We start from the raw sequence: 26,744 nt of genomic DNA on the forward strand, positions 1-26,744 counted from the left end.
GGTTCGGCTGCCAAAAACTTTTGCTTGTTACTAACCCCCGCGCCTTGCTCGTTGCATCGCTAGCGCTGCGCGGAGGAGGGTCGCCGCTGATGTCAAGTTGATAGCAATCGCTGTAGCCGGCGCTCGTCCCCAGCCATGGACGTTTGCGTGGATTGCATGGGATGATGATGGAACTATAGACATTGGCTCGCTGCTGCTACTCGTGACAAGGTACACAAAGCCCCACGTGAAAGCCCAACAAGAACGCCCGTTGCTCCGTACCGCAGGAAATGCGGCAATCTGATATCAAGTGTTGGTAGCCGCCCTCTGCAGTAGTCGGGTCAGGCGTGTCTACCACGCGTGTCTGTCCCAGTTGGGATCTGCTGCATGTTAGTCGTCGTCGTCGTCGTCACTGCCGTCGCAGCGCTGGATGGCTACTGACCCTGCACAAAGGCAGCCAGCACCTTGCTGCCCGTCTGCAGCAACGGATGGCCCACGACAATCTGGAGGAAGCGCTGGAGCCCTTCGCGTCGGTGCTCAATGACATCGTCCGAGAAGCGGTTGGTGAGCACCTTGCCCGGCAGCGGTGGTATTGTAACGCGCGCCGACTCGCGCTCGAGGATGTCGCGGAAAGCCTCAAACTCGCTGTAGCGACGGCGTACCGTCGACGACTTGAGCTTGAAGGCGGGGATGTTGGTGCGCATAACGATTTCGTACGTCGTGTACATGCCACGGCCGACACCTAGGCAGCGCATCAGCCCCCGCTCGCGCGCTCGACATGTGCCGTCTACTCACCGTGTGTCATGGGGTTTCGGACCTGTGCACGCGACAATTGTGAGCAGGGCGGCGGGACAGCATCGGGGCATCGCAGCTTCTGGCAAGCCTACCTCGATCTCCAGGAAGTTCTCGGGGGGCCCATAGAGCTCCTCGAAGCTTTGCGATCGCGCGTCTGGCAGCGACTGCATGGTGCAAGGTGTGTGGTGCGCGTGTAGGCGGCGGTGTAGCTGGCCGAGGGCTGGTCGCGCGAGAGGCAATGGCGGGGCTGTCGCTGCTAGCATCGCCTCCTCAGCCACATCACGCTCCACCAAGTCATTCAAATCGCGACATCGAGTTTTGATATACATGTATATAGCGTAATGCCTTACGTGCTCCAAAGTGTGTCTGATCTCCGGTTTGCTCAAGAAAGCTATTACTTGGACTGTCCTTTTCCTTTTTGCCAACGACGTCATTGTTACTCCACCTTGGAACTACCTAGCTGCTGCGCTCGAGCTCCGGTAGAATACCGAACTTCCTGATCGCTTTTAGCATTGTCAGAGCAACAATACCATTGCCATATTGGAGACCATTATCTGCACGGTCCACAACCACAACAATGCCTGAGATAATCCTCTCGATCAACGCAGGATCCTCCAGCGTCAAGATATCCGTCTACAAGACTCCAGAAGATGGCTCCTCGGTACCGAAACAACTCGCTGAAGCTACCGTCGAAGGACTTACCGCGCCGCCCTCGAAGCTAAAGTACGAGCGCGGAGATGAGAAGATTAATGGTCAAGAACTGGAGCATGTCACTTCACAAGAAGACGGATTCCGCTACATATTGGACCACCTGACCAACGACCAAGGTCTTCCCGAGCTCAACCGAAAAGAAGACATACATTTCACATGCCATCGCGTAGTGCATGGCGGAGACTACCCCAGAAGCCAGGTCATTGACAAAGAAACATACCACCACATTGAACAACTCTCGGATCTAGCACCTCTTCATAATGCACCCGCTCTCACCATCGTCCGAGCCGTGGCAGACATCCTCCCTCACGCGAAAAACATTGCCTACTTTGACTCATCCTTCCACAATACGCTCCCAGACTACATATGCACCTACCCAATCGACCAAACCGTTGCCCACAAGAACAAGCTGCGCAAGTACGGGTTTCATGGCATAAGCTACTCCTTCATCGCGAAGGCGGTAGCAACACACTTGAGCAAGCCGCTCGAACAAACCAACATCATCGCCCTGCATCTCGGATCCGGCGCTTCGGCATGCTGCATCAAAGGTGGAAAGTCGCTCGACACGACAATGGGTCTGACGCCCCTAGCTGGCTTACCAGGTGCTACGCGCTCGGGCTCCATTGACCCTTCTCTCATGTTCCACTACACGCATAGCGCTGGCAAACCGTCGCACAGTTCTAGCGAAAAACTGCACATTACGCAAGCCGAAGAGATTCTGAACAAAAAGAGCGGATGGAAGAGTTTGACTGGTACTACGGATTTCGGGAAGATTAGTTCTTCAGAGAGAAAAGAGGACAAGCTTGCGTTTGACATCTTTGTTGATCGCATTTTGAATTATGTCGCACCGTACTTTGCCAAATTGGATGGTGAGGTTGATGCGCTTGTCTTTGCCGGGGGTATTGGTGAGAAGGGAGGGAAGTTGAGGCAGGCCGTAGTGAATGGAGTCAGGTGCCTAGGTTTCGCTCTCGATGAGGAGAAGAATGCGGAGCAGGTCGAGCATGTGGTTACAGATATCAGTGTTCGCGATGCAAAGTACAAGACATTAGTCGTGCAAACAGATGAGCAGTTGGAGATGGCGAGAGGAGTTTTGGGTGATAAGGACAAGCATGGAAAGGATTAGCTATCCAGAGAAACTGTGGAGCTGTTCCTCTATTCTTGATGCTGGGCTGGTAGTCTATAGCCTGCGATGAATGTCTTGGTGCCTTGTATAAGTATATGTCACTGGGTATCGCTCCCAAGTGCTGTGATGTGTTCCGTTTACCCAAACGCCACCCATGCTCCGATCCAATCCGCTGTCAAACGCCATGCAAATGCACTAGGAAAACGCGAATTCTGGGGGCAGGTCTCCCGGGGTCTGAGCCGTGCTGTTCTGGCGAGATGACGAGACGGTTCGCGATTACGACTGGGAAGCAGACTATACTTGACCAATGGGCGCTCCAAAGTTCAAAGGGGGGCTTTTGAGCCTGACGCCGTCGACAAGTTTGGTGGCACACGGATTGCGCGATGCGGCCGATGCCTTGTGACTCAATGGCAAGTCCTCTTGGGCGTTCTCGGCGGGTGCGGGGGGAGCTGCAGGGTCGGGGGCACCCTTGAGTTTGCTGAACCTGTCCTGGTCCTTGGCAACCTTTTCGAGTACATCGTCCAGCACTTCGAGTGCTATGTGGTCGCTTGCACCATCGACGGGATTGGTAGGCAGCATCAGTGGGCCTATCAAGGGCTGGTCTTCTGGCGGTGTGCCCGCTTGCTCTTCCTGGGCAGGCGGCTCTTGCACAGCGGGCTGCTCGTCTTGCACTGGCGAAAGGGCGCGTGGAATCAGCGGAGTGTGGCCGGCAAAGCGCTTGTTGGCTTCGGGCAACGGGGAGAGGAGAGCGTGCGTCGGAGGCGGAGAGGGGAGGACTTGGTCGTCGACATCAGCCGGGGGCAGAGAGATGCGCGTGGGCATGCCCGGCCGTCTGTGTCGCCTCTGGAGCAGGCTCTGCAACGAGGCGCCATTGGAGTCGAGGGTGCCCAGCTGGGCGCCGGTCACCATGTTGTCGAGGCCCTGCAACTTGTCCGTTACCATCTCGGCGGGCGGAGTGGTAGTGTCGGGTGCCGTGAAGAGGATGTCAGGGCGGACATGCATCCTGCAAAGGCCAGCCCAGACGGTCTGGGTGTGAGCGTCGGCGTATGGCCTGCAAAGGTGAAGATACCGAGTCAGTCTAGGTCGTGCATGCACTTGGTATAGTCCATCTCTCACATGGTCAGGGTGCATCAACTCTCCAAGGCGAACCTACTGCACACTGCGGGCTCGTGGGCAGCGTCGGGTGGTGAAGAGACGAGCCAAAGCGGGATGCGTCGGAGTGGAGGGCGTAAGACTGGGCGGTGGGAAGCGGCTGGCAGCAACGGCGTGGGTGAGATGTTGCTCATATCAAGGGGACGCAGCCAGCGCACATGCAGCGACGCGGCACGCGGCTACGGTGAGAGGGAACCCGCCCACGTCATAGCCGCCGGTTCCTGGCTGCATACGTCGCCCCCACCCATTGCAGCGCCGTGTGTTTTCCAAGGTTCCTTCTCCTGCAGCGCTCGCTTCTGGTTTCACGCTTTGTTTCTTAGTCTGCCAGAATCTCCAAGCCACCCGCCTTCGCGCTCGGCTGCCATGAGCGGGTGCCCGTGACCCGCGCCATCTCGCGCCATCTCGCGACATCATCGTCTCGACCGATACCGCGCGCGCACCACTTTGGTCGACCTCGTAACCCTTTTGAACATCGCTACCCTTGGCGACATGGAACACGCCTACACGTGAGAGCTCATTGGCAGCATAGGCCCTGGCTCCGATCGAGACCTAGATCCTGCTCTTCTCTCCCGCCTTGGACGCGAAGAGGGGTAATGTGTTGCTGAATGCACTCTCGAATTAGCCTCCGTGAACACAACAGCTGCCTACTCGTTCCTGAATCTTGCAGCCGTCTCTGTCTGCCCGATAGACCCCTTTCCGGCGTCTTCCGCTTCAGTTGCACATCGCCCCTTCTCAATTTGCATGGCTGGTAATCGCTACGCCCCCACTGCGCCAGGCCATGGATGCATTCCCGTACATCTCTCCGCAACTCAAGTACTCAGGCTTGACCAGGAAAGAAAGAGGAGGGCCGGCAACAAGGGAAAAGCCTGCTACCATGGACCAGGCTAATTCACCAGGTACCAATTCGGCACAAGCAGACCCCATCAACACAGCTCGGGAACACGACTCCATGAACAATCGCAGCTACGCGATTCCATTCCCCGGTAGCATGAACTCATCCGAAGATGACCTTCCACCATTTCCGGATGCCGAGGTTTCCTCACTGGCACTGGACAATAAGCCCGGTGCACGTTTGCACTACACGTACTACCCTGCATCCAAACCTCACGGCGGCCATCCGAACCCTTTCTCGCAAACGCTCATCGTTTTCCTCAACGGGCTCATGATGCCAAGAAGCTCATGGGATCCTGCCATGCGCAGCTTTCTGGAAAAGAGAATAGTGGGGCGTCTACCGTATCCTGCTCTGTTGAGCTACGATAGATATGGTCAAGGAGATTCAGATGCTGATCCCGACGACCAGCAACCACCCCCGTCCCACGGACACGACGCGATATCTGCAGTCAAAGCACTGAAGCAATTTACCCTACAAATCTGGAGGGAACACCTTGACGTCAACAAACCTACGCACTACCCCTGTCTCATCTTTGTATGCAACAGCATCGGCTGCGCACTTGCAAGACTCTTTGCGCAATGCTATCCAGGAACCGTATCTGGTCTGTTGTTCCTGGACAGCATCATGGCCAACTCGGACTACCAAGACCTGTGGCCGGACCCCGATGCACCAGACTTCAACTCGCACACACTACCCGAAGGTGTCACACAAGACGAAGTACGAGCTACCAGAGAAAAGTATAGAAGAATGTTCCATCCCGACGTTCCTAGTCAAGAGGGGTTATCCAGACGTAATCTGCCACAACTATTACCCTACGCAGATGCACCAAAACTCGAGGGCTACTTGGGCAGAGGCCCGTACCTCACAGTCGTAGGTCATGACTGGGAAACGTTTGCCGAGCAGTCGTGTACGTACCTGTCTCTTTCCAAGTCGACGCTTGGACTACAGAGACTAACCCGGCAAATAGACGAGGGTACAATGCAGACACCCAAGATTCTGACCATGACTTATGCCAACCCCGCTTGGCGTCGCTACAACGAAGGTCTCTGTCGCATCACGGACGAAGGCAAAGCCATAGGTCCCATCACAGCTGTCCGCTGTGGCCACTTTATCCAACAAGACGACCCCAGATTCGTGAGCGATGAAATGGTCAGCCTGCTCGATAGAGTCGTAAATCGAGTTCAGCAGGTTAGCCAGCGGGACTAAAGTGTGAGCATCTCTTGGAGCCAGAGTAAACCAAACAGGGCTGTATAAAGGGTCCGTAGATATTGTCGTGTACATGAAATGCCTAGTGTCTAACAAACAAGATTGCGTAAGGATCGAAAGGTCGCGCGTATATACAAGGATGTGGCATCCAATCTCAGAAGTCGTCCATATCTCCCATGAAATTGTCCTCGGTTGCGTCAACAGCCTTATGCCCCGCACTCGTGCTGTTGCTGTGATCTTCTTCTTCTTCTTCTTCAGCTTCAGCCTCGGCCTCGTTGTCGTCTCTTTGCTCGAGCAGCTTCCTCTTCTCCTCGTCAGCCAAGCCCGCCTTGTTCGCAGCCTGCATCCTCACGCTCAATGGTCGGTTCTGCATATAGCTCTCCATGTAGCTGGCTCCCAGACTACTCGGATATCCGTAACTGCCCGCTTGATCCACATCGTCAACACCACTCCCGTGTAAGCCGCCGACGTAAGTATCGAAATTCGTGTCGTCGTCTGCGAGGTCGTCAATTTCGAGTTCAGCACTCGTAGCTGGTGCGGTCGAGTAGATGGGGTCTGGACCTGCGGTGTCCGGGATCGTTTGCGTGATGTGTTGGTGCAGAGCGGGCGAAGGGTCGAGGAATGTGGGTGTCGCGGTCTGTGTAGGGCCCAAAGGTATGCTGGGGGACCGTGGGGAGGCAACTGGGGGGATGTGGGCGGCGGCGACGGATATGGGTGTCGGGGCTTCGGAGAGGAGCTTGGAAGCCGAGTTGATGGCGTTGGTCATGGGGAGAGGTAGGCTGTGGTGCACGGCGTCAGGGCGTTGGACATGGACTGGCGGGTCCGGGGTGGTGAGTCGCGGATCTATCATGTCGTCGAGCGAAGCGGTCGAGGTGGAAGCCGATGTTGCGACGCTGCTGGGCGAAGCCAGAGGTGGTTCGGCGACGGTGTCTGCGGGAAGGACGGTCTGGCCATGGATGACCAGACTGACTCTCTTCCGGCGCGATCGAGGCGTGTCCTTGTGCCGCAGCGCAGACTTCTTGGCTGGCAGCCTCAGCTGGGCTGGCTCTCGCAGCGCCATGGCCGCGGTGTCTCGGGCGTCGCTCGTAGGCTTCGGGTCGTCTCGGGCGTGCTCAGCATGTCCTGCGGCTGGCGTCTTCTTCTTTTCGGGCGAGCTGTCGCGCGCATCGAGCAAGGGAAGGAAGACGGGCGTGACGAGTCCATAGAGCTCGCGCTCCCGCTTGTGCACGCGCGTGTGCTTCTTGAGCCGCATCCTGTCGTCGGGCGCCGGGTCGAGCGGTGCAGCAGGGCCCGGGGCAGGCCCTGGGCAGCTCTGCTCTGGCACTGCAGGCGCAGGCTGCTGGCCGCCTGCCATGTCGCGGTACCGGTCTGCAAGCTAGGCCCAAATCAGTCTCTCACGGCACGCAGAGAAGGGGCCGGGACGCCTACCTCGTGGCCATGTCTGCGCAGCTCGGCCTGCTTGGCCGCGATGTAGTCCCGGATGTCGGCCTCGAGCTGCTGCCTCCTCAGCTCGACGCTGCGGGCCAGGGCGTCCAATTGCTCTCTGGTGCAGCCGGGGACCTCGGCCAGGCCCGCGTCGGCGGTGAGAAGCATCGACTGCAGTTCCGCGTTGGGCATGTGCCGGGCTGGCGTCGGTCGCCTTCGCGTGCTGGTAGAGGGCGGAGAGGTCAGTCGTCGCGTACCTGGTGTCGGGAGCGCCGCATTCGGGGGCTGACGGGCGGTTGGCCGGCGCCCAGCGTCGCAAAGCTTGATCGCGTGCTCGGGCGGCGTCCAGATGGTGCTTGCAAATCTCTGCCTCCGCCGCCGGTCATGAGGGGCAGCGCTCAGGGTGCCGCCCTCGCACGCTTTCGACCCGCCCAGCTTCCCACACACGCCTTGCCCTTTCAGGCAGCGCTCCGTGGGGGCTCTCCCATGCACAACACACGTACATGTACATCCGCTCCGGCATGTGCCAAGCCACCCTGCTGACCGACAAGATAGTGCATCAGGAACCGTCAGGAGCTGCCATTGCTGTCTGCTCGCCTTGCTACGAAAGCCATACAGGATGCAACCTTTCCAGGAAGCCGGCGTCTACGTTTACAAAGCTTCGCCAAAAGTCCATCTCATACACCCTGCGCGTCTGCGTAGCCCACGTCACCCCTTCACTGAGCCTCCGACACTCGTCTGCGTCCTTGCCCATGACCAGGATCAGATCCCTGGCAACTCTCACCTGGTTTCCCCATATCCGTCTGTATTGCTCCATCATGTCACTCACGATCTTGTGCGTGTTCCACTCACTGAGTGGCGAGTCCTTAGGCATGTATCTCCAAGCCCAGTACCTGCCGCGATCGTCTGCGAATGTCTCATTCCCACTAGCTTGCATTGGGTAAAAGTGCGGAGCAGACCACAGTCGCAGCGCCGAAAACCTGGCAGAGCCATGCTGAGCCGCGAACTTGTTTGCCGCCTTGACTATGTAGTCGCGATTCAAGGGTGTAGGATCCGCCAAGACAGCCTTGAATTTAGGTCTGGATTGGGCTCGGAAATCAAGGTAGAAATCTAGCGCGCGGTTGGGTTCGGCGGCGGCAGTTGCAACACCTTTAACTTGGGGTGTGTAAGCACTTTGTATGATGCCGGCTTTGTACAAGGTCATAACCACGGTACGTATCCTTTTACGCCATTCTATCGGGTAAATATCGTAGACAGGATCAAGCTTGCTTCGCTGATTGCGTCTCAGGAGCTCATCTCGATCTGTCCACAACTCTGCTGGCATATATGGATTGCTGACATGGCTTCTTCGATCAGGGGTTCGCTTAGCTCTTTCTTCTTGGTCAAACAGCAGGGAAGACCGGAATGGTAGGCCGTGCTCGGAAGCAAGAAACTCTTCCGTCTGGTAGAATAAGGCGATGGCGGCGTAAGCCTGGAAAGCCTCGTCAACGATTCGACGTTCACTTTGGATGAGAGGTGCCATGTGCATGAACTTGCAGAGCTCGAACGGGCCTGTGTTGATGTCGCTCATGACAAACTTGTCCATGGCCGTTACCATGGACTTGTGCTCCATATACCGGCCGAGGCCACCGGGCTCCAGGTCGCCCATGTGCAATGCCTCTTTCTCAACTAGAATGCAACTGTTAGTTGGTGTCACTCTAAGCGATGATAAACTCACCCCTGTGTATTGACCGTTGCCCATGGCTCCCGCACAGCTCTCGAATGAGATGTTTCCCTTGGATATCGTATTCTCGCTGACGGCGTAGAGCCGTTCTTAGCGTGTCCATAAGCTTCGAAGGAGAATCCCTGAGTTCGCTTGGTATCACAGAAGCACGTTTACGGTCAAACATAGGTAAGAAATGATCGTAACCCAGTGACCTGTCCGCCCATTGAAACTGTGGGATCAGCGTTCCATGATTACCGAATGCGTCGAGTTCTCTCTTCGAAGGGAGCTTGTCAATCGCTTTTCCGGCCAGAACACTAACATGAGGGTCGTTCGCCAACATGCGCCGCAATAACACTGCTCTTGGATCGTTCATTTTCTGCGATCCCTCGTCGGATTTAGCTTCGGATGCATCGTCTGAAGCAAATGACTCTTCATCAGAAGCAGATGACTCTTCATCAGTGCTGGCATCGCTGGCAATTTTCCACCACTTCCACTTTGTCCTCCGGTGTATCTTCCCAACAATCTCTCGGGGGAAGGGTGGCTGCGACTTGTCGCCAGGTGCGCGCCTTGGATATAAAAGGGCATCCTCTATTTCGTCGATCTCTGTGAAGAATCGCTCCTTGTATATCTCATCAATCGGGATGGGAAAAGCTTCTGCGCCAAGCTCGAAGTCATCGAGCATGCTAGGAACATTCTCTCCAGGCCGAATGCTGCGAACACGTCTATTCTCACGATCATTTGTGATATGTTGCACTATATGCCGAACTCTGACAAGCATGTCTTTTCCCTTCCTACATTTGTGGGTACGTAAAAATGCCTGTCATTGTTAGCTCCTTCAAAGTAGATATCTTGACACTTTACGGACCTCTTGTATTTTGCCCTGTAGCTCATCTGCACTCCGACCGGGCGGTGCATCCCAGATATAAACATTATAATAATCGTTGAAGTTCAACGACCAAGCCCTGCAGGCGGTGGCCTGTTCGAAAAAGGCGTTATCGACCTCAACTGTGACGGTGTATTCATGTTTTGTAGACCTGCCACGTCCGGCCTTCTCGCGGCTCAGCCAAAACTCCTCCTTTGGTGGTTGGATTACGAATTTGCCAGTCACCGGATCATGAACCAAAACACGAAGGTCGGCCGACTCCATTGCTAGGCACTCAAGGAATCGACGATTGAGGGTATCGTCACGCTTGACGATACCGCAGAGGATGTTGCGTGATTCCTTAAAATTGTACGACCGTCCCGAACTAGCACGACCACTAATCCTATGTTGCGTCGTTTTAGCTTCGGCGCCGTCGACTTGGAAATAAGGTATGAAACCGAGAAGCAGGAGGCATTGACGATTCACATCGCCCACAAACTTCGTCCACTTTGGAGCCGGGAACAACCGATACATTGACAGTATCGTGAGCTCGAAGAACTCTTCCCAGTTTCGACAAAGCGCAACGGCATCGGCGAGCTCGGAGTCTTTCGCGATGATAGAGAAGTGAAACCAGCCGCTGCGGTTGAGAGCGCGCTCGTTACGGTAGTAGTACATATGGCGGCCACAGACCCTGATCTGGATTCGCTGTTGGGCGTCGATAATGTCCATCAGGGCGAGGTCTTTGGCAATGTCTTTTGGTGCATCAGCCCCATCCCTTTCACGCATGAAGTCCGCACACGCGTCTCGCATGTTCTCAAGACTGGGACGCTCCAGCTTGAGGCAAACATCTCGTAAATGTTCCCTTGTCACACCTTCGCTTTGCAGGAGTTCCTCTATGCTGCCGGCCTGGAGTGCGATAGGCAGGAGTGCACTTGATGCCAAAAGAAGTCGACAGAAGAGAAAGTTCTTGATCTCACAAATCTCATCCAAGAGCGTCTCGATCTCGTCGTGAGGAACTACGGGAGTCGTCGTCCTTGGGCTTAAAAACTCAGGAAGATATTGGCCTGGCGCGCGCTCGAAGTTGACAGGCGTCTGAAGTCTCCTGCGCATCTGTTCCTTGGTCTCCATTATGATGGACTTCTTGCCCGTCGCGGCTTGTCCGGTGGCTTGGTGCGAAGATGTCGGTGCGGCAGGGCCATCAAGCTGAGATGCCTCCACACCTGCGCAATAGTCTTCATGTTCCTGCTCACTGATCATCAGAAACATATTGATGAGCTCGACATAGCGACCTCTTTCGTAGCCATAAATATCTTGAATGGGGTCCCACTGCTCTTCCCATTCCTCTTCCTCTTCCCTTGACATCGTCTGGGCGCGCTCTGCATATACTTGGTTCAAGTACTGTTCTTCGCGCCTCTTGATCTCTCTAGATCGCATGTCCCGTTGACGACGATCGAGTTCCTTTTCGTATCTTTTAAAGAGCTGAAACTCCAGCTTCACCTTCTTTGCTTCGCTCTGCGCCTGTTCCTCCTCCTTCTCCTGACATTCCCTCACCCAGTGATGCCACCGCTGCTCTTCATGAACGACTGCGGCGGCTCGTTTGCCAAGCTTCTCGAGAGCCTTCACCGTCTCGTATTTCTTGTTCTGTAGTTGGTCCAGATATACCGTGTGACCATAGTTATTGTCCATTGCAAAGAAATGGCGATGATGCAGTTTGCGCGCTCGGAGTACACGATCGAGCAGAGTGTATCTTCGAAATAGATATCTCTGTAATTCAGAGATTGCTGTTGTTTGCGTGATATCGTTGAAGTCTTGAGCGATGAGGGATCTGGTAGTGTTTGCGAGGTACGCAGGCAGCTCCAATGAGTCGAGGAGGCCATTTCGCCGCTTGTATCCCTGGTAGAGAGCTGCGTAGTGTTAGAAACGCTACGACAATAGCGACTTCTGCTTACCGTGGCATTGCCAAGCATGAAATGGGCAGAATTTGCCATCTCGGGAAGTGGCTTCCTGGCTGCACTCCGTCTGTGCATCGATGTCGGATAGCAGCCGCGCGCAGCATGTCGGGGCCATGATGGGAACGAGGAAGCCAAGCAGCACCTAGGGCACAAGATCTCTCGAGCGTGGTTGAGCATTCGGGTGCGACCATGTGGACAGTCCTGGGGAGCGCGCGGACGCTCGAGCCAAAACGCTAACCACGTGGCCCCACAGCCTGGAAAGAGCGGTGACTCGGCCTTCTGCCGACATCTGGAGCCACCACTATGATGACGGGATTGATGGTATGATTGACTCCATGTTGTTTATGAATAATACAGCCCCCAGCAGCAGGAGTGATGGATTGATGAGCCGATGCGACTTGTCCGCGCGCAGCCCCCTCGAGGTCTAGCCGCCTTATGCGCGCTACCTAGGTAATCCCAGAGCAAGCTACACGTGCCAGTTTAGCACATGGCGCTCGCCATCGTTTGCCAGAGACTCTAGAGACGAAGCAGTAGCGCGCCCAGTCGCCTCGTCGACTACCAAATCATCTAGCTCTACATAGTTCTTGGATCCACGTGATCCACGTCCGAACACTTCCTTCACAGATTCTCCGCTGACCGATATATCTGGCGTCTTCTTGCTCAATTGTCGTGTGCTCAATCGGTTCCCCGAGCTCCCAGCGTTGGAAGGGTTCGATCTTGATTTGCTTTTACTCTGGCCCGTGTAGCCTTCCATCGCCGAGTTGAACGCCTGCCTGAAAATGACGCGAAGTACGGGAATCGAGGTAGCCACGATGGCCATGGAACACTCTGCGACGGCCCATATGATGGAGTTGTACGATTCATCTGTGGCTGTTAGCAATGATCCGTGCACGCCTTGAGATGCCTTACATGATACATCCTGGACTGTCAATTTCTCAATGTATGTGGATCTGATAATTGACGTAACTCCAGCTCTTCGACCAGGTCAGCGCAGTCTTCAATCCGGCAATGCATGAACTTACAGTATTCCCAGACTCATGGCGACACCTGCACCGATCTTCTCTGCGGTACGCATTTGCAGATTCCAAAGGATTTTCCACGGCAGCACAGCAAGACACACATCCATAAGTGCTGACCACACTGCGTCGCATGTCAGCTAAGGAATCAGGGTACACACTTTGAGGCTGTCTGCTCACCAGCTTGGAAACGCCCATACACGACAGAGGGATGCTTGTCAATGCACTCGCCCGGTATGAGGTCCACAAAGGTTTTGGCCAGCGGTTTGCATTGTACCCATGGTATGACGGTGGCAGGGACTGCGAAAATCGCCAGGGTAGAGATCGCAAAGATTACGAAAAGTCTGACCCGTCCGTCCGTCAACCGAAGCAAAGTGAGTCCAAAGGAGATCTTGCTGAGCGCAATAGCGACGGTATATATCGTCAGTTCCGCCGCGCCGATATACATCATTTTATCAAGATTGCGCAAATCGACTAGCGTAAAGATTAGCGTTCCGAGCTGTGAAATGTGCAATTCTCCTTTGGCAACTTACGGTCAAGTGTATGTTTTCCGTAGCCTATGTTGATAGACAGTTGGTTTATGGTAACTTGGACCAGAAGTAAGATCTATGTCGTATGAGTCAGCTGCTCTTTGCTTAGGGATGTTGTGGCACTTACCCAACTGACGGAAAGTGTGCAATCGTCCAGCCACAGCTTCCCTTGACGCTGCCGAATATAAAGCCGCGAGAACAGAAAGACTGCGGAAACAGAAACGAGCGACCAGGTGACGACGGACATGAGCGGTCCATGGCTCTCGTCTGGGTTGCTAACCCAAGAATCGTAGGCAGCCATTTGGATTGGACTCAAGAATTACGCAAAGGAGAAGGAATTGAAGCGAATGCTCCTTGGCGCTATATCAAGATCCAGTTGTGGTGCTTTGTTACGATGCTGACGTGGGACAAGGATCCAGTTTATATCGAACGATGTCGAGTATACTTAGGGTTGCGGATGTAATTTGGCCACCTGGGTAGTGGCCGGTATTCACCCTTTTCCTTGGGTGGTGGGTACCCGGCTGAGATCCGTCTCCTATAACGCAAACTAGAACATTGGGGCTGTTCTGAAGTACAAACTTGGCATACCTAGGTATGCTTGTGGGGACGCTTAGAATAGTACGTAGGTATCATTGTTCGCCGCCAATCATGCAGTGGGGTCTCTCTGCGCGAGACTTGAACTCGCATGCGACCCTACTTGGAGCCCACGCCGGGTAATGCACCGATCTTGTTGCATTGGTCCCCGAAAGTGGTTTGTCACCCATGATCGGCTTTTGGAAACTATAACATCTTCAGTCCGACGTTGTCCCTGCGTTGGGCTCTGACTTGGGTAGCGAGGAATATACCTTCAACCTACTAGCACGTATGAACGACGGCCTAGGTAGACATCATGCCCGCTAGACCACATGCGCTGGTCTCGGATGCGTCTTGGCCCGATGTGTTATTGCCGGCGGGTTTACATGCCCAGGTGTTCACCTGCGCAATCTCCATTTCCGCCGCATGGAAGTAGGGCGAGGGCGGGATGCATAGATCACTCAATCTTCTTGCAGCCTCACGCGTGTTGAAAATAGATAACCCGCTTTTGATCGATGCGGGCAACGTTCATCATCTCTGTACAACGTTGGTCAGCCAAATGCGGTAAAAAAGGCGAGATCTAGCTGCCGATCTAGAGGCTTAACTACCTAGGTACCCACCCGAACACGGTCCGGCGCGCTTGGATCGCCGTTCAGGGCTCAAAAGTCTTGGGACACTCGCTCGACATTCCTACGATGTACCCAGTGCAAGCCTAACTTCTTGCCTAGGCAAGGCTCGAGCGCTTTATTCTCCTTAACACCAGTCGCGGGATTTAGCAAACCCGGGAACGGACTGAACCATATGGCTCGCGCGAGCGGATTACGGCTGGTCAAGGCGTGCAGAGAGAACGCCCACGTCGATCTCTTTGCTCAGGCCCTCCACCCTGCGATTTGAAGCAAGTAAAGCGGGCTGTCATGACTGTGCTGGAGGGTACCTGACCCCGGATTGGCATCTCTATCGGCGACAGTTAGATGGAGAGTCATGGCGGCCCACGTATGTGCAGCACTCATTTGCCACTATGAAACTTAAACGATCCGTCCCTGTCGCTGACCGCATCTTCCTCAATCCAACTACACGTCCTTCCTTCACACTCTTTCCCGAACATCCGAGCTTGTTGTTGCAAACATGAGGGTCTCAGTACTATGCAGCGCATCGCTCTTCTCATTGGCGACCTTCGCCTTCCCTGCGAGCATGCTCAAAGGCGACATCAGTGAAGCGACCCTTGCGGAATTCACCGCTTTGACAGAGAATATCTCAAGAGATTTCGAGAGTAAGCGATCGGGTACCCACGTCAAACGTGCATTCAACGCAGAGGCTCAGCGCATCAGTATCACTGGTGACCATAAATACGTGAGTAGCCCTACCGAGATGCGCGACATGTAGTTGCATTTGCTAACGACTTCGTTGTCAGATTGCGCCAGGCCCCAATGATCTCCGTGGACCCTGTCCTGGTATCAACGTGATGGCAAACCACGGTTACCTTCCCCGAAATGGCATCTCCACAATCACACAAATGACGACGGCCGCCAATGAAGGTCTGCATGCCTTTACGCTCTTATTCACGGACTGCTAACAAAGTCAGTGTTTGGCATGGGCCTGGATCTTTCCGCATTTCTGGCAGTCTACTCCGCCGTCATGGCCGGTGATCTCACATCCTTTTCGATTGGCGGCAAACCTAAGACTGGTGGACTCCTAGGCGGTGTCACCTCATCACTCGGCCTTCTCGGAGAACCACAAGGCCTGAGTGCGTCACACAACCGCTTCGAGGTTGATGGATCTCCCACGCGAGGGGACTTGTACTCAACGTATGTCATTCCCGTTTCTTCTGCATGTTGCATGGTCAGCATAACTCATTACTCGTAGGGGCAACCCCATCTCTCTCAACTTGGACTATTTCGAGCAGCTCCTCTCTATGCCTCTCGGCGAGAACGGGATTGATATCCCCGTCTTGACCGCGTTCCGCCTTGACCGCACGAAGCACTCGATTGCTACGAATGGACATTACTTCTCAGGCCCACTCACGGCCCTTGCGCTTAACCCCGCGACATATCAATTCACCTACCGTTTCTTCGCCAACCACACTGCTGAAAACCCAGAAGGCTACCTTGATGCCGAGACACTCATGTCATTCCAGGGTGTTACTGGAGAGAAAGGTAATTACAAGTGGGCTCGTGGGCAAGAGAAGATCCCCGAGAACGTGAGTACCCACGGTAACACCATCCGCTTGCATTCGCTAACACACATCACAGTGGTACCGCCGCGTCATCGGCGACGACTACAGCATCCTGGCCTTCACTTCCGAAGCCCTTTCGCTCGAAAAAGCCCACCCCGAATTAATCCGAATCGGCGGAAATACTGGCCAGCCAAACACGTTCACTGGCGTCGATGTTGACGACTTGACAGGCAACGTTCTCAACGCGCAGACGCTTCTCGAGGGTAATAACCTAATGTGCCTTGCGTTCCAGGCTGCCAGCGAAGCTGCTCCTGACGTCCTCCGCGGATTAGTTGGCAACGTCTTGGTCGCTGTGCAAAAGTTGGCTTCTGTTCTAGACCCGATTATTGCGGAGCTTGGTTGCCCCGAGCTGATTAAGTACGATGCAACCCTGTTGAAGGCTTTTCCCGGTGCCGGAAGTGGGATGTAGAGTGCGACTCTATGTCTAGCGAACATGACAATTAGACTTTTTGCCTTCAAACCCTTCTTGTATTAATATCACGAACCTTTTGTTTACCTTACTTGTCTTTATTTCATCGCACTTCGCTAATTTGAAGCACATGTGGCACAAACTACCGTGGTACTCTTCCGCTATTCGATGCTTCTCGTGTATGCGTATATATCATGTGTCTATCGCAACGCATTAGATCTCTAGTATCTCCCACTATCAGATACTTTTCCGCGCCATCTTGGTTTCCATCTCCACAGCATCTTCTAGCGAGTTAACGGCGATGTGCCATGCTTCTTGTGGAGTGAAACGTCGTCTGAAACCGTGAAGATCACGACGAGTATAGAGGAGACGAAGAGATTGAGCCTCTGCATGGTAGACTGAACTGTGTGGGCGTGGCTGAAAAGTGTGAACACGTTAATTAGGATTGATGTACACTTGCATGAGCGCACTGTCTACTTTCTATGTGTATTACTGTAGCATATTTCCTCATATGCTTCGCAAGCCAGTCCTGTCCTCCTCAAACAGAGGACGGACTTGTCGTATAGTCTACCTTGCAACGAGGCGTGCGACTTGGTTTCTTTTCCTGTCAACGACAGCAGCTTTGCCAGCAAGTTTACTCTTCAAGCTTCATGAGAGCTGCGGTGGGTATGCCTCTGCCTTGTCATGTCGTCTTGCATTCCAAGGTGACGTATCGCTTTTATGACTGGGAAGGAATGGCCTGTTCATCCACGATACCGTCTGTTGCCCAGCACAGCCGCATGCTTGCGCCGGCTTGTTGATGTTTCCACCGTAATGCCACCCAGCAGACTCAGTCGCCGCCTTCCTCTTCTTTCCGCTTTTCTTCTGCCTCAGCCTTCTTCTTGTCCTCCCATTTCTGTTTCTTTTCCAACAGCTTCTGGAGATTCTTTGCGCCGTTAAAGACACCATACGTCTTGGCACTACACGCCGCACACGTGGGATCTTTGCGATATCTCTTCAAAGCGCAAGGCTCGCAGAAGTAGTGTCCACACTTGGTGATGATGGGGCTCTTGTAGGGCGTCTTGCAGATGATGCAGACAAACGGTATCTTTTCGAGTTGCGCCAGATCCATTCCGTCTTCGTCCTTTTCCTTCTCATCCCTGTTGGCAGAAGCGACAACGGTGCCTCCAGGTTTCTTGCCTTTGGTCGACATGTCCCACTCGCGGTCTAGCTTCCAGCCTGCCGCGTAATCTTCGCGCGCGTGCAAAAACTTGCAATTGTCGCCGAAGCCACAGAAACCAGTCTGCTTGTAGTCCTTGCACACATCCGGCGTGTAATCTGTAACGGTAATCGTCCGTATGTTTGTCGATGCTTTCATGGGTCCTACTTGGCGACTGGGAGCGTCGGGGTTCTTCTCGATGAGTTGGTGAGGCTTCGTTCGCGTGCTGCCGAGCAGGTTCTTGGAGCTGAGAGCGTCTCGGGCATTTTCGTCGTACCAGTTTGACTGCTTCGTCGCATCGTTGCTTGCTTCCATGACCGCCGAGCGATTTGCTGCGTATTGCGTTGTACTTGCAACTGCCGCGTGCGTCTTCTGGTCTGCAGTCGACGCCTTGAGTGCGTTGTCGTTGACTTTTCGCCGCTTCACCACGCGGCCATGCTCGCCCTCTCCTTCTGAGCCGGAAGAGAAATCCGAATCCGACTGCGGCGGCGGCGGCGGGGCCACCTTCCGGGGCGCAGCTTTTGCTGCTCGCTTCTTGAACTTGACGACGGGTGCTTCCATGCCGGGGGTTTCGTGGGTGGCGGAGGTGCGAGATGTTGGACATGTAGGAGTGAGGCACAGAGAGGCAGCCCAGCTGTGGCTAATTAATTCGACGTCACGTGATGGGGTCCGGGATGCCGGTCGTGGGGTAATGCGATGCGCGTCGTGCTTGGGTTGCTCCAATCGCTCGGATTTGTCTACTTTGTTGCTGCGCCCTTAGGACAATAACATTCGTTCTCTATTACTAATTAAGGTACCTAAACTAAATACAACTAATTACTTAACACTTATAACTAAATTCTCTAACCTATTCTACTACTTTATAGAGCGCTCTTTACAATCTATAGAACTCTAATTAGTAAGCCTACGTTAGAGTTCTTCTATATGTTCTTAATAAATTTCTAGTCTTATTTACATAAATCTTCTACTACCTTATTATTTTTTACTAAAGAATAAAGTTATAAGAGCTAGTAACGTTAAAGAGAGAAGCGTTGTTAAGGTAGATGCTTGCAGTAGAGGACTTTAATAACTAGCTAGTAGATATAGACTGTGTCTAGAATGTTAATTACAGCGCGCTAATTAAACGCTAACTTAGTTAATTTAATATAGTCTACGTAGCGTTGCTTCTTCTTAAGTTCTTTGTAGAACTTCTAGAGAAGCTTAAGAACCTAAGATACGCTTAATTTAATTAAGTTATTATCTAGATCTACTAGAATTTAAGCTATTTTAAGCTCTATATAAGTAGGTAGACTGCTAAGAAAGAAAATAAAGCTGCCTACTATTAAATGTTTAGTGTTAGAGAACATTGTAAAGAATTTAAGTTAGAGACTAAGCTTAATAGAGAAGTGTTAGTTAATAAGAAAAAAAAGAATAGATAGAGAGAGAGAGAGAGAAGCTGTGCAAGTAAATATTCTTATAAGAGAATTTATGTTATTTTAAAATTGCAATACTTAGTTACTTTATTGTAATAGTAAGCTATAGTTATTTATTATAAGTTCTATAGTTGTACGTAGAGTATTATTATTACCTAATTACTATAAAGAGAGCTACCTCGCTAGGTAATTCTTAGGTGCTAAGCTGCAAGGCTTAGCCTAAGCTTCTTCTGCTAAGGATATATTACACACTCTTATATTACGACCTTTTTGAAACTAGTAGAGGGCTATACCAGACTTAGACACCTTTTCGATGATACCCACTGGCTTATATATTCATCTTAATGCTCCAATCGCACACGCAAACAGCCCCTCGGCCCGCGGCACTACCACGACAGTCTCGCAGTCTAGGCAGCAGACGTGCAGCAAGTGCCGGCGCGAACCAATGGAGGCGCAGACGTAGCTTTGTTGATGTTGTGGATATGTTATGGGTATCAGCGCTGGCTCCATGGCGAAAGCGTGAAAGCGGCAAAAGCGCACGGTCGCCTCATTTCGCTCTTGTGCACAACATCATGCGCTCTACCATGATCCCTCCTCTGTCGCCTCTGTAGCCCCTCCAGCCCGTTCGGCATTCCCTTGTTTTTCTTTCTTCGCCATCCCGCGCCCCTGCCTGGGGATGCGCCTTTGCTTCTTTTCTCTAGTGTGACGGAAACGCGACCGAGTGCCAGCAGCCGCTGCCGTGTCCCCAGTCGCTTTCCCGCGCGTCCTTGCCCCCCAAACCCTTTGTGCATTACACCCACAGCCCGACAGAGTGAGACGTACCATCGCTCTTGTCTCTAATACTACCCGGAAAACACCCCCGCCGCCGCCTGCCGCCACGACACGCGCTCGCCGCCCACTCCTGCCCTGCACCGTTCGCCCAACGCATCCCGTCTCCGCCCGCCGTCCCGGGCACGTCTACGTGGAAGCGGGGGAGCCACGCCAGGAGATGACCCAATAGCAGACGCATCCAGCGACTCTTCATGGCTACAGCAAATCCTCCACCGGGCGCGCTCTCGGTGGAGCACCACAATGGCGCCGACCCCTTCCTCGCCGCACCGCACGACGCCCACCGGCAGCGATACTCGGCCTTCGACAACTCGCAATTCTCGCTGTACTTGAACGGATCACCCCTACAGGCCAAACGCGCTCTACAGGCACACTTGGCAGAGACGACGCGCAGACTGCAGGAGACGTCGCATCTGGGGAGCGCGCTTGTTCAGCAGAGAAAGGAGCTAGAGGACAAGCTGCACGAGGTCGAGCAGCAGCAGCCAGACAACGACATCGGGCCAGAGCTGCGCCAGAGGCTGGCCGAGCTAGAAAAGGAGTTCAACGAGGTTGGAAGGGAGACGGCTCGCGCCTTCCTCCCCAAGTCTCGCGTACCCAGTGGCGAGACGGATCCCACTGCCGGTGGCTCCATCTACTCCAGCGACGCCATCCAGTCACCCACCAAAGTGAGCGTTCCGTCGCGGAAGCAGAGGAACCAGCAGCCCAGCCGCATCAATGACATCGCCCTGGCCACCGAAATCTCCACCTCTTTGCTTTCCCAGCTCAAGGACCTCCAGGCCGTCCTCCTCGAGAAGGATGACGCCCTCAAGGCGGCTGATCTGGACCGATCGCAGCTCGAAATCGAGGTCGAAGGCTTGTCGCAACGTCTGAGAACATTGGACGAAAGCGAATCGCGACTCAAGGACGTCAACTGGAATCTTGAGACACAGGTTCGCGAGTCGGAAACACAGTTCAAGTCGGCCGCAGACAAGGAGCGAAGCCTCAATCATGCCTTGGATCTCGCACGTACCGAGAGGTCCACTTTGGAGAAGGAGTTGGAAGATTTGAAGCAGATGTATACCAAGCTCAACGACGATCACATCAACAAGACCAAGCAGCACGAGACGGAGCTCTCTAGCCTGCGGCGAGTCGCGGCCATGACGGAGACGGAAAAAGGTGCAATGCAGCGCAAGGTCGAAGAGCTCATGACAAAGAATCAAGAGCTGGCTCAAGCTGTCGCTTACCGCGCACGATCAGAGCATCGTGGCCGATCTGACAGATCGTCTGATGACGATCGTGGTGTCAGGCAGCAATCTCAAACGCCTGAACACTCGCCTGAACCGTCTCCAAGCAAGGCCACTCCGCGCCACGGTATGCTCGAATCGGAAACACTCAAACATTCGCTTCAACACGCCCACCGCATGATTCAGCAACTCAAGAACAATATCCATCGCGAAAAGACCGAAAAGATCGAACTGAAGCGCATGCTCCAAGACGCTCGTGATGAAGTAGACGCTACCCGCGCTCAAGTTGGACCTGGTAGCGCAAGCAAGCGAAGGAAGAGCGACAAGGATGCTTTCAAGAAACCCGCTCGACCAGATCGTCTTGGGGCCTTGCGCAACGTGTCGCACGAGATTGTAGAAGACGACGAGTGGGAAGAGCAAGAGGCCGTGCCCGACACCCCAAGTCGGCCACCGCACCCATCCAACTCTGTACCCGGCTCCTTTCCAAATGCACTCAGCTCCGTCGCGGGAACGAGCGCATACGAAAACCTCGACACTGCCAACGAAACCTCAGATGCTGCTTTCGAGACTGCCAACGAACGCGACGGTATGGCAACTGAGTCCGACGCATTCCAAACCGGAGCCGAGACCCTCGACGGAGACAGCAGCGACCAGCTGACTGAGACCGAGGCCGGCCCTTCCAACTCTGCTGCCCGGCGTAGTCGACCCTCAATCTCACAAGCTGGTCGCATCAATTCCTACCGCAGCACTGCTTCTGCCTCTGGCGATGAATACGATTCCGATTTCAGGACTCCTCTTCACCACAAGACTTCGCGCTTTACGTTAAGAGCTAGAGACAGCAGTTCGCGGAGATCGACGCCGAGAGGGTTAGATTTCTTTGCAGGTACGCCCCCAGCGTCAAGAGACTCGCCCGCGGGCTACGTCAGCAGCAGCAACGAGAACACTCCCGCCCAAGGCAAGAGTCTATTGGCAGAACTCAACGACCTGAGTGGCGATGACGATGATGCTAGTTCCATCGAGGGATCACCAAGTCGATCCAGTGTCGTATACTCAAGCCATGCCACGCCAGATCCACTAAGAAAGGCTGTTCTCGGAAGGTCGCTTCTTCAACCCGATGCTCCCAGGCCAACTATGGTTGATTCGGGCACGATGACCGAACAGGATGCCCGCGAGCCTATTTCCATATCCTCTATATCGAGTCAGAACACAGAACCGTATGCTGCTCGCTTGCCTACATTACAAGTCTCTGCCCTGCATTCGCAAGGCACAAGCCCGCGAGCTTTGCCTCGTCAAAATCTCGACGTCTCCATGGTCACCTCACAAGACAGTGAACCCAAGCTTGCACTTCGGCCAGCCCTTGGCTTCTCTTCCGTCTCCGGTCATGCTACTAGTCCCCAACCCCCAGAGATACCTCAGCTGGCTGTGTCCTCTCTTTCAAGTCAGGGGACCGAGCCAACAATCCCTTCAGCTCCGTTGTTCGCATTATCTCCGCTTCATGCACAAAACACGGCGCCACATGCCGTACCCACTGCTCCTCTGAATATGTCGTCAGTGGCTGTTCATAGCACCGAGCCTCGCCTTATTGCTCCTCCTGCTCTTGGGGTGTCGACAGTATCGTCTCATGGCACTGATCCTATTGTACCAGTGCTGGTGAAGGACATTACACCTTCTTTGGACATCTCCTCCATTTCGCATCAAACTACGGAGCCGCGGAAGGCGACTGCCCCAACCCTAGTGGCTCCAGCAGGTCTTTTTACGTCTGCTATCTATGCACAATCGACCGAGCCCGCACAACTAGCCGAATATGTCTCGACAACGGAGTCAAATCGAAGCCCTGACGATATGCTTCCGGCATCTCCTGCCCAAGATATCGGTCACAGAGAAAAGCGTGCACCACTCCAAATGTCAAGTTTGTCTGCCCACGAGACTGAGCCTAGAGTCACACCCTACAAGCCGACGTTGTTACAGATGTCACCTTTGGTGTCTCGCTCGACTGAGCCCAAGGATTTGCCTCGTGTGGTCCTCTCTGCATCTTCTACGACATCGACTAAGTCGACAGTACCCCGCGCGCCGGGAACCAGTAGACAACAATTCTCTCCACTTTCTGCACAAGTCACGAAACCTATTGCGCTACGACAGCCGCAACTCGTGTTGTCCAGTTTCTCCGCTCGCTCTACGGACCCGGTGGCAGTGGCTAGAGCAGATCCGTCACAACTATCTTCGTTGTCGATCCAGGCATCCAATCCCATTGAACCTTTGAGGGTAGCACCGTCGACCATCTCCGTACTGTCCTCGCTGACTACTGAGCCAATTGGACCCGAGCGGCCAATTCTCGCTAATTTCTCTGGGGTTTCGTCTCAGGCCACCACACCCGTAAAGCCAGAACAGATACCACTGCAATTGTCAGCCGTCTGCGTACTGCAGACCGTGCCGATCCCACTACCTGTTCCTTCGGTGTCTCTACATCACAGTTCCGATGTGCGGACTGTTCAAGACACTCAGCCTGAGTCGCCAACGCTCCCGGCATTTTTGCCAACACCGACAAGTCGGCCATCCACAGCAAATCGTGTTTCTGTCCCTGCTATGACATTGTCCCCTGTTGCTGCGCAGGATACTGAACCATTGGCTCCTCCGCGACCTGGTACCGCTCATCGGGCCGCCGCGCCTTCCGTAACCACTAGTGCTTCTTCTCAGACAGAAGCATCGGCGAATAAGCAAGTATCCACGCCCAAGCTCAGCTACTTCGATACTCTACTATCTTGGAATAAGAATACCACGGACGCTAACACCCCACCGGTTGATAGCAGGGATGCTAGCACAGCCTTTCCACCTGTCAGTGTCAATGCCGCCAGTAAGACTCCCCAAACGCCAATGGCCGATGGAGCTACACAGACAATGGTGTCTGCTCAGCAGATCGACAAGCTGCTGCTTGCTCGAAGTCAGCGATGGAGTAGTTTGATAACCACGTCCGGGCTTGAAAAGTCGCTGTCGCCGCCGGAGTCGCCTAGCAAAAAGCATGTCAATGAGACAAGTCGAACACCCAAACGCCCAGGCAGTTCGGGGAGCATGCGCTCTCGCGCTGCAACGCCTCCTCCTCTGCCTTCGGATCATAAGGAAGTCATCGCCGCGGCTTCTCTCAAACCAATCTCCCCAGGCACAATGGGCCCGCCTACAATGCCTGCATCCGCCTACAAGAAGCGACCGCATACGCCTACCATCAAGACTGGTAACAACACTCTCACTCCCAGAACAGGCGGGACCACACCGCGTGTGCGTCGACAGTCACAGCGTAGCGGAGCGTCTTCACCTCTTAGCCGGAGGTCATCACTATCTTCGTTTACTTCGGAAATAGACCAACGCTTCAATATTCCAGGGGGGCCGTCTTTTGCTGCCAATGGATTGCCACCCGGTGCGACAGATCCGCGCATGATCCAGGCCATCACTCAGACGATGATTGGCGAATATCTGTGGAAGTACACTCGCAAGACTGGGCGCGAAGGCATGTCTGAGAACCGTCACCGGCGTTTCTTCTGGATTCATCCTTACACTAGGACACTGTACTGGAGCGACCGAGACCCTCAGAGTGCCGATAAGACGACATTGAAGGCTAAGAGCGTAGCCATCGAATCTGTTCAAGAAGTCGACGACCCTAACCCTCTACCTCCTGGGCTTCACCAGAAAAGCTTGCTTGTCGTCACACCTGGTCGATCGATGAAGTTCACGGCTACAACAGGTCAGAGGCACGAGACGTGGTATAACGCTCTGAATTATCTGTGCCAACGGGTCGACGAGAACGATCAGCAAAAGTCGCCAACGAAGTCTGATCAAGACCAGAAGGCAGCTACCGCAGATGAGATTCAAGACGAGTTCAATGGCGGGTATCGCAGCTCTTCTCGGCAAACAGGCCGTTCAAGAGGCTCGATGTCCTCATACGTTACCCGGCGCACATCATCCCGCGATTATGGCCAAGTGCCCACGATTCGACAGTCGCATGTTACACCACATCGTGCAACCTCGACCGAGCCGCTGGCGCATGGATCTGTTTCCAGCCGAATCAACAGCATGCTCCGACCCAGCGTCACTGCTTTACGCGGATCCTTCACTAGTCGGCGAAACAGCAGGACCAGCGCTACAGAGTCGGCCACGTACGAGGAACCCAGCGCGTCCAACATGGATCTCAGTCGTGATATCCATGACCATGTTGAACGTGATCATGACTTCATGCCCAACGTCCGAGCATGCTGCGATGGTAAGACCCCTTGATTGTTTGCATCAGTGTAGGAAAGCTAACGAGTCCACAAGGCAAGCACGATGTTGCACATCTTCATCAACATTCAATCAAAGGTCGGCACGTCAACTCTTCAGCTTCCAGGCCTTCGCTCTTCGGCTCCATAAGTTCGCGCGCGCAATCCCGAACTGAGTCTCGCACAGAGTCCCGGACTGAGTCACGTACGGAGTCACGTACGGAGTCGCGAACTGAGATGCGCAACGAGCAGCTGCGCCATCAGGCTGAGATGGAGGCAGCGAACTATGGAGCTGGTGCATAATCTCACCTTATACCTGAACCTTTCCTATTTTGTCATCCGCGTTTGTCCCGCACGACGCTTCTCTAGTCATCTGGTCTAACTGACGGTCTCTTTTCCTTTAGCACTAGTCGTTTCGTATGGGGGCCATTCCCACTTTCCTATGTATCTATCAATTCATCTTTCGGCCTTTGGACGTTACACCTCGGTTTGGATCCGGACGAAGCAGAAACTCAAATTCGAATGCGGATTCAAGGAGATTTGTGCATGGCGTTCAACGGTGAAGTATTTCCTGTTTACTCTGCGCAGTTCGCTCGACTGGGGTTGGAGCTGTACACTGAGATGACCTGACGCTTCCCACCTAGACTAGTCTCCGTCTTGTCTCCGTTCTACTAGAAGCGCATCTCAAACATATGCGGCCGATTCATTTTTCTCCCTCGACCTGCAACATTCAGTATTGTTTTACTTGTATATTTAGCATAGGGGCGTTATGTAATGTCTGTACCTGGGCTTAGAAGTGTAGCGTCGACTGTCTCTGGTCAGATTGATAAAAAATAAAACAAGATCGAGATTGATTGCACATTGCATTTCGTCCTTATAGTGCAGATGATTGCTTCTTGCCAAGAGCAAAACTAGACACAATGTCAAAACAGGCTGCAAGAGGGGTCGTCAGTGTGCTATGAATGGAGCAATAGTCTTGCAGCACCAAAACAAATCAAGACGGGATTGTGGCGGTCCCGAATTCCAAGTGGGTACGCAATAACGCCAAGACAGTAGGCCGGGACACTAAACTTTTGCTCCAGCCAACGCGCCTGTCACGTTGAGTCTTTCGTCGACCACGACAACACGAACACCAATCGCGCATCTTGTTTCTGTCAAATCTTCACTTCTGCAACTGCGGGGCAGCATCTGTTTCTCTTGGAACATCGTATATTACGCCTAATAAAATCTCGCCCCGACAAGACACCAAAGCGCGCCACGGCACGCCGTCTAGCTC

The 26,744-nt window shown here is 53.8% G+C and overlaps 10 protein-coding genes across 10 annotated transcripts; 4 read left to right on the forward strand and 6 right to left on the reverse strand.

Moving 5' to 3' along the window:
* Positions 1–330: 330 nt before the first annotated feature.
* SNX3 (Sorting nexin-3) lies at positions 331–944 on the reverse strand (the record flags this gene model as incomplete). The annotated part of the gene is made up of 4 exons (XM_049401357.1): positions 331–359; positions 422–721; positions 775–796; positions 867–944. The coding sequence occupies 4 exons, from the start codon at positions 942–944 to the stop codon at positions 331–333; spliced, it is 429 nt and encodes a 142-aa protein (XP_049253041.1).
* A 407-nt stretch (positions 945–1,351) lies between these two features.
* Positions 1,352–2,608, forward strand: J4E88_007743 (uncharacterized protein; the record flags this gene model as incomplete). Its single annotated transcript, XM_049401358.1, has 1 exon — positions 1,352–2,608. The coding sequence occupies one exon, from the start codon at positions 1,352–1,354 to the stop codon at positions 2,606–2,608; it is 1,257 nt and encodes a 418-aa protein (XP_049253042.1).
* A 294-nt stretch (positions 2,609–2,902) lies between these two features.
* J4E88_007744 (uncharacterized protein) lies at positions 2,903–3,550 on the reverse strand (the record flags this gene model as incomplete). The annotated part of the gene is made up of 1 exon (XM_049401359.1): positions 2,903–3,550. The coding sequence occupies one exon, from the start codon at positions 3,548–3,550 to the stop codon at positions 2,903–2,905; it is 648 nt and encodes a 215-aa protein (XP_049253043.1).
* A 1,084-nt stretch (positions 3,551–4,634) lies between these two features.
* J4E88_007745 (uncharacterized protein) lies at positions 4,635–5,858 on the forward strand (the record flags this gene model as incomplete). The annotated part of the gene is made up of 1 exon (XM_049401360.1): positions 4,635–5,858. One exon carries the CDS (start codon positions 4,635–4,637, stop codon positions 5,856–5,858), a length of 1,224 nt encoding a protein of 407 aa, XP_049253044.1.
* A 154-nt stretch (positions 5,859–6,012) lies between these two features.
* J4E88_007746 (uncharacterized protein) lies at positions 6,013–7,475 on the reverse strand (the record flags this gene model as incomplete). The annotated part of the gene is made up of 2 exons (XM_049401361.1): positions 6,013–7,233; positions 7,287–7,475. 2 exons carry the CDS (start codon positions 7,473–7,475, stop codon positions 6,013–6,015), a joined length of 1,410 nt encoding a protein of 469 aa, XP_049253045.1.
* A 409-nt stretch (positions 7,476–7,884) lies between these two features.
* J4E88_007747 (uncharacterized protein) lies at positions 7,885–11,536 on the reverse strand (the record flags this gene model as incomplete). Its single annotated transcript, XM_049401362.1, has 3 exons — positions 7,885–8,951; positions 9,001–9,698; positions 10,023–11,536. The coding sequence occupies 3 exons, from the start codon at positions 11,534–11,536 to the stop codon at positions 7,885–7,887; spliced, it is 3,279 nt and encodes a 1,092-aa protein (XP_049253046.1).
* Positions 11,537–12,268: 732 nt separating this feature from the next.
* J4E88_007748 (uncharacterized protein) lies at positions 12,269–12,841 on the reverse strand (the record flags this gene model as incomplete). The annotated part of the gene is made up of 2 exons (XM_049401363.1): positions 12,269–12,666; positions 12,838–12,841. The coding sequence occupies 2 exons, from the start codon at positions 12,839–12,841 to the stop codon at positions 12,269–12,271; spliced, it is 402 nt and encodes a 133-aa protein (XP_049253047.1).
* Positions 12,842–17,392: 4,551 nt separating this feature from the next.
* Positions 17,393–18,322, reverse strand: J4E88_007749 (uncharacterized protein; the record flags this gene model as incomplete). Its single annotated transcript, XM_049401364.1, has 1 exon — positions 17,393–18,322. One exon carries the CDS (start codon positions 18,320–18,322, stop codon positions 17,393–17,395), a length of 930 nt encoding a protein of 309 aa, XP_049253048.1.
* A 1,873-nt stretch (positions 18,323–20,195) lies between these two features.
* Positions 20,196–23,422, forward strand: J4E88_007750 (uncharacterized protein; the record flags this gene model as incomplete). The annotated part of the gene is made up of 2 exons (XM_049401365.1): positions 20,196–23,304; positions 23,364–23,422. 2 exons carry the CDS (start codon positions 20,196–20,198, stop codon positions 23,420–23,422), a joined length of 3,168 nt encoding a protein of 1,055 aa, XP_049253049.1.
* A 673-nt stretch (positions 23,423–24,095) lies between these two features.
* Positions 24,096–25,487, forward strand: J4E88_007751 (uncharacterized protein; the record flags this gene model as incomplete). Its single annotated transcript, XM_049401366.1, has 1 exon — positions 24,096–25,487. The coding sequence occupies one exon, from the start codon at positions 24,096–24,098 to the stop codon at positions 25,485–25,487; it is 1,392 nt and encodes a 463-aa protein (XP_049253050.1).
* Between the last annotated feature and the right edge of the window lie 1,257 nt (positions 25,488–26,744).

Source organism: Alternaria novae-zelandiae (assembly GCF_023758075.1).
Source record: "Alternaria novae-zelandiae strain BMP 2774 chromosome Unknown scaffold_16, whole genome shotgun sequence".
Classification (NCBI taxonomy): Eukaryota; Fungi; Ascomycota; class Dothideomycetes; order Pleosporales; family Pleosporaceae; genus Alternaria; species Alternaria novae-zelandiae.